At 47.2% G+C, this 6,093-nt stretch overlaps 1 protein-coding gene across 12 annotated transcripts in view; it reads right to left on the bottom strand.

Moving 5' to 3' along the window:
* Positions 1–1,805: 1,805 nt before the first annotated feature.
* DRP2 (dystrophin related protein 2) overlaps positions 1,806–6,093 on the bottom strand; it is a 40,869-nt gene continuing 36,581 nt past the window's right edge. For all 12 annotated transcript variants that reach the window (XM_074323375.2, XM_088795298.1, XM_074323372.2 and 9 more), the window contains one exon: positions 1,806–6,029. In XM_074323375.2, the coding sequence (XP_074179476.2) occupies positions 5,905–6,029 (125 nt within the window). In that variant the 3' untranslated portion in view covers positions 1,806–5,904. The remainder of the gene's footprint in view (positions 6,030–6,093) is intronic.

The raw sequence follows: 6,093 nt of genomic DNA, 5'->3' as shown, positions 1-6,093 counted from the left end.
CTCTGCTGAGATGCGGGGGGGAAGACAACAGGAAGGGGCAAGGTCAAATTCATGTGTCTGCAGGACCCTTCCATTCCCTCTGCTGCCCTGTCTCATTGTATCCTGTAGTAACTGCTTCACCACTGCCCTCCAGTCCCCCAAGGCTTGTTGCTGCCATGCCTCTCCCCACCACCCAATACACACAAATATGATACCCCATAAAGTTTTCTTTATCTATAGCCCAGTGATTCTGACTTTTGCATGTTAACAGACCTGCACTGTCCAATATGGTATCCACTAGCTACATGTGGCTTTTGAGCACTTCACATGTGGCTAGTCTGTATTGAGATGTGTGCTAAATATAAAATATACACCAGGTTTCTGTAGGGAGGCTGCGCTGTGTCAGCACCTTGACGACCTTGCACTATCCACACAGGCCACGTAGGCAAGGCTCAACTGTAGGCTGCCTTGGGCCTGGGTGGAACGCCCTGTAATCCTCCAGAACACAGGAAGATAGGCTCTCTCATGAGCTGCTACAAGATCTTTCTCAGTTACCTCCCTATCTTGAGGGAGGCTGCCATGAGGCAGTTTCTCATCCCCTCCCCGTCATTCTGTTGAGGCATGGGACTTTCTGCCTGCCCCCCAATCCCAACGGAACGTCTGCAAGCCATAAAACTGCTTAGCTGCAGCAACAGGCTGCCCCACCATCCACGGTGCATGTCATAGGACCCCTTTTGCTTCAGTGTTGTCCTGTGGGACAAGGGATGCAGAGAGCTAATACCATTGCTATTCATGCTCTTGGTGTTGCTATAAGTAATCAGTTGTCTGGGTCTTTGTGGGTTTCTTGTTTCTTTACCAGCAGAATCTGTCAGGCTATTTGACAATTTCTAAGACTATTTTTTTAAAAAAGGAATATAAAATATTTCATCAATAATTATTTTATTCTGATAACAACAAAGGAACAAGACAAACAAACAAAAACTCATAGACACAGACAATAGTTTAGTGGTTACCAGAGGGTAAGGGGGGCGGGGGGTGGTAGATGAGGGTAAAGGGGATCAAATATATGGTGATGGAAGGAGAACTGACTCTGGGTGGTGAACACACAATGGGATTGATAGACGATGTAATACAGAATTGTACACCTGAAATCTATGTAACTTTAGTAACAATTGTCACCCCAATAAACTTTAATTTAAAAGATATTTTGGATATATTGAGTTAAATAAAATATATTATTAAGATCAACTTCACCTGTTTATTTTGATTTTTTAATATGGCTGCTAGAAAATTTTAAATTGCACATGTGGCTCACATTATATTTCTATTGGACAATGCTGTTATAGATTGGTGAGAAAAGAAAAATTTGTGGTATGCAAGAAGGACTGACAGTTTTATTTAGCCAGAAAATGGCATTTGTGAAAACTATCACCACCCATTCACAGGGATATATATATATATATATATATATATATATATATATATATATATATATATATATATATATCTCCTTAATATAAGTCTAAGGGCTAGACATATAAATTGAATAAATGTAACTTTATGGAAACTCACTGCATTGTCCTTTTTTTACATATTGCTCCAGGGTGGTACAAAATTCCCCAGACTGATGAGGATGGTGCTGAGAACCATTGCTATAAAGAGCTCATTCCGTGATGGGATAACTAGCTAATTTGTGTGAAGCCTTAAGAGGCAACCACTCCAGGTAACTGTGGTGGATGCAGCTGGTGGGGTGTTTTTTTGGTCCAGTAGGTGTTGGACCAGGGAAGGATGTATAATATCAGAATCAAAGAGTATAACCAGAGGAATCAAAGTGAACAAATACAAATTTATTCTTTTCAAAGCAATCCAAGGGAAAGAGGACAAGCACCACAGTGAGTGGCAATGAAAGTTAACCAATTTGCTTCCAGCCTTGCCCCTTACTCCCAGACATCTAGACTTTATGCACCACCCTTACCAGCTCCTCGGAATCCCTTCTCCAGCTCCCATCCTTGGGACCAGTTCTTGCAGCCAGCAAGCAGCAAAGTGGTCTTCAGTCTGGCCTCAATACTGCTCTGGGGACAGCAAGGACATTCAGCAGGTCCCTTCCCCCCAAATGCAGCAGCTGTGGGAGGAGATGGAGGCTGGGAGCTGAGCCCTGGCCTTGAGCCTCTCCTTCTCCCACAGCGTTGGTGTTAAAAGAGTAAGAAGGAGCTGAAGTATTCCTTTGTTCCCAGGGCTGGATTTTGGCAGGGAGGCCCAGAGATACAGGTGCCTCACTGAACAGCTAAGTCTCCATAACCCTAGAGCAAAGCCCCCAGTTTCTCCCTTGGGCTGCTCCTCTTAAGACAGCTACTTTCTTGGTTATCTGTCACATATGTCAAAGGAAGTTTGATGAGCTTCTTGGCCTGAAATGTTCTCAGAAGCCATAAGTCTGCCAGTGAGACTGTGTGTTGAAGGAACACTAGCCCGAAGGTGGGTATGGAGCCCAGGTCCCAAACACACACCTCAGGCAGTCCAGGCTCCTTAAAATGAGTCTGGAGGCAAAACATCTCCCAGGATTGGCCTCTGTCTGCCCCCAGGGTTTCTCATTACTGCAGGTCTGCCAGCCCAGTTCCTGGAGCACGAGAACGCAAACAGTTTTCTGTGCAAGAAAATATTTCCAAACTTTGAGCCTTGAAGGAAATGGGTACTTGAGAGCCTGGATTTCAGCCTTTCCATTCTGGAGGGAAGGGCACATGTCCTCCCTAGGGAACCATACAGCCAGTCAGCCTCCCCTAACAATTTCCCACTCAACATGACTCCACTCCGCTCTCGCTTTAAGCAGAGGCACCCTCATAATGGCTTTTTGGCCTCTATCAGATTCTGCTGAGAATAAATCGCCTATCAATACTAACTGTTCCCTAACAGTTTGACAACAACCTCAGCAAACACATTCTTTATCACAGATGCTAACCCCACAAGTCTGAGGTTTTCCTCAGGTTGCCTACCCAGCAACTCCCCTCACCATACTTCCAGTACAGGGCCATAAACGGCACAGCGTCACACATGAGGCCTCTAGGAGACACGACACATAACAGATGCTGAACAACATACGACACATCTCAGTCAATCCCACCCTCGTTTGTATTCACAGTGCCCAAGGATCCATTTACCAGTACCTGACTGCGGCAGGCAAACTGCCCGCACATGCTGCAGTGACTGTCACTGGACCCTTGAGTGATATACAACCATACCTCGAGATATTTCAGGTTCAGTTCCAGAACACCACAATAAAGGGAGTTGTAATCTTTTTGCTGGTGGAGAGTCTTGCCTTCAATTTGTAAAAAACACAACATCTGTGAAGTGCAATAAAGCGCAGTACCACAAAACGAGGTATGCCTATACTCACCCCAGGCATTAAGGTAAACACAGGACCACAAAATGTCTGTGACCCCGTTAATGAGAATTCAACTCTTGACCTGCTGCTTCAGTCCACCTACAGCACAAATCCTACATAACAAAATCTGCATCTTTCCTCCCATGCCTGGCCCACTGCAGTTGCCACAGGCCCTCAGCAGCCTAAGATCTCCTGAGTGGAGTGGGGGTTACAGAAAGGATTTTCCAGGACTTTCCTGGTAAAAGATTGTTTCATAACATCTACCCTCCTAAGGCTTAAGCAGGCATGCCTCAAAGACTCTGAGCTCTCTGTTCTATAGCAAATTTCTTCTATCCCATTCCTGCCCCCAATCTAGGCCCTTACAGATATAGCTTCCCCCCACTCACAGGCAGATGCCCAAGCTGTGCGTTTGATGCCCTAACACCAGCTCATCATACATCCAGATACCCAAGTGTTCCTGCCAGAGACCTCGTGAGCACTAAGGCACGTGTTGTGAGGAGGTCTGACATGCTGGACCTATGGCTTAGTGCCCCCTGGTGGTTCTAAAAGGAGGCAATCCAGGCTTTCGGACCCAAGCTGCTGCCCTCCCTCCCCTGTAGCAGATAAATCTAGTTTCCCAGCAGTTCTACCCACTGGCCCACTGCTTCATTAAAACACAGCACCCCAACCACCTCACACCCTCCTGACCTCAGTGGCAACCGCAGCTTTCTTTATGGCCCTGAGCCAGACTTAAGAACTGGAATGGGTTAGAAGATGTACTCTGTGTATTAGCCTGGCAAAGGCTAATAATAAAAGCCTATTTCTTCCTTCTTTTCTGTATGGGGTGAGTCAAGCCTTGATTTGCTCTATTTCTGTACCTGAACCATTGTTTAGGGAGCCCAGGAAAATTCATCCAAGGCCCAGGTCTCAAGGGAACAGGATTTGGAGTGAGTGAAGAGAAGAGAGTGACTCTTCCTGTTTGATTTCTCTGTGGCCACAGACTTTGGTTTTGAAGACAGCTCACCCCAAACATGAATGGAGAGGCATCCCAGGGGAGCAGCCAGGACGCATCTATCTGTTCAACCAGAGGCTTGGGCTAACAAAGAGCAAGGCAGAACATTAATACTTCAAGAGCTATTAGAATTTAATGTGTGAGTGAGGCCAGGGGAGTCCTAGTGGACAGTAGATATGTAGGATAGAAATGTATGTATATAAACTTAGGCAAATGAAGTCAGTTGCAGGGTTCTAGGTTATAAAGCTTTTGATAGAAAGCTGCCTAAGTGGGCTCTTACTCTGTTCAAAGTTCCCAAGCCCACTCCCTCCTCCACCTGCTATCTACTCTGAACAGTTTCTGGAGAAAGGGATCATGGTATATGTTGCTTAGGAAGAGTTAATGCAATTTGAGGGTTGGGTTCACCTTCCAGAGTTAGAGAGGACAGTTTTACACAAAGGAAGACCCTGCTGTCGCCTGGGTGGAAAGTGGCCAGTGGCCCCTAGGAAGGGCCTGCTACTCAGGGTGGCCTGTTGCATCTGCCTTATGATCAGCTAGGGACAATCAGCTACCTCCTCCGATTCAATCTAAAAGGAACAAAGGTCACGCCCTGCTTCTAAAAGAAGCAAGGGTGTTGGGCAGTCACACTCCTCCAGGTTAGTGGGTGGCTTTCCCTCTTCATCCAAGGAAATACCCCCTTGCTAAGCAAGCAGCTGGCCCTCCCCCAGGGCTGGAGCACAGACTCAGAAGAGCCAAGGGGCTTCAGCTAATCTCTCAGGATGCTGAGGCCCTCAGGAAAGAGGAGGATCAGGGGGAAAAAAATCTAAGCTCATAAGTATTCCTTTGACGTTTCCAAATGTAAAGTGGAAATAGAAATCAGAATGAACTGCTCTCGCCTTGAGGACGGTCTGCCAGGGACTGAGGCAGAGGAACTGAAGATATTCGAGGATGAAACAACATCTAGGTAGCATCAGGATGGCTAAAGATATGCCCTCAAGCTGAAGCAACATGACACATGCTGCCCAGAGTTTTTCAGGGGCACGTTGCTGGAGAGGGTGTGTCTTGGGGATACCCTTTTACCTCCCTGAGTTGGGCTAGAGAGTCGGGCTAACTCCTATGGATTCATAATGCTGGAACCCTGGGGTCATTAGGCTTCCCAATCGCCACGATTCCATGGAGAAGGAAAGGCGCCAGTGGGCACTGCTTAGCTCTGCAAGGCAGCTTCCCTGCTCCCCATCTGAATAGCCTCCAAGTGCTATTTTCCTGGGCTGCAGCAGAAGCAAACTTGAGGGATTGGTCTCAAACTTGAGGATTAAAGGGCACATTTCTAGAGTCAGAGGAAACATGCCTCTCCCTCCCCTGGCCAGCTAAAGGGCAAACCCACAGCATTTGTGTCTCCCCTGGCCCCCACACACCCACCTCACATACCACCAGATCCCTGCTGCTGCCCAGAGCCCAAATAACACTGGCTGAGAATTGTGGGGCCAGTAGGGACTGGAAAGGTTGGGTGAAGGCTGAGGGAAGTCTTTGACCAGAACTGGGAGAGGACTATGGATGACAGGATGGGAATCTGGCTCCATCAAGAGGCCAGCAGGGTGTTGGCAGTCACATCAGAGCTTCGCACACTGGGAAAGGCATGGCGGAGTTTCTCCATGATGTCCTCCAAGCACAAGCTAACGTCTTGGCTCTTTGAACCCACATCATCTGCATTGGAAGAGAGAAATTTGGGGAGAGAACTACAGGTTCCCCGATGAGGCCAAGGGGCCGA

Source organism: Rhinolophus sinicus, chromosome 18 (assembly GCF_057876585.1).
Source record: "Rhinolophus sinicus isolate RSI-liver-muscle chromosome 18, RSI-T2T, whole genome shotgun sequence".
NCBI lineage: Eukaryota > Metazoa > Chordata > Mammalia > Chiroptera > Rhinolophidae > Rhinolophus > Rhinolophus sinicus.
Note: the sequence above shows the minus strand (reverse complement) of the source record. Positions and strands in the feature narration are given on the sequence as shown.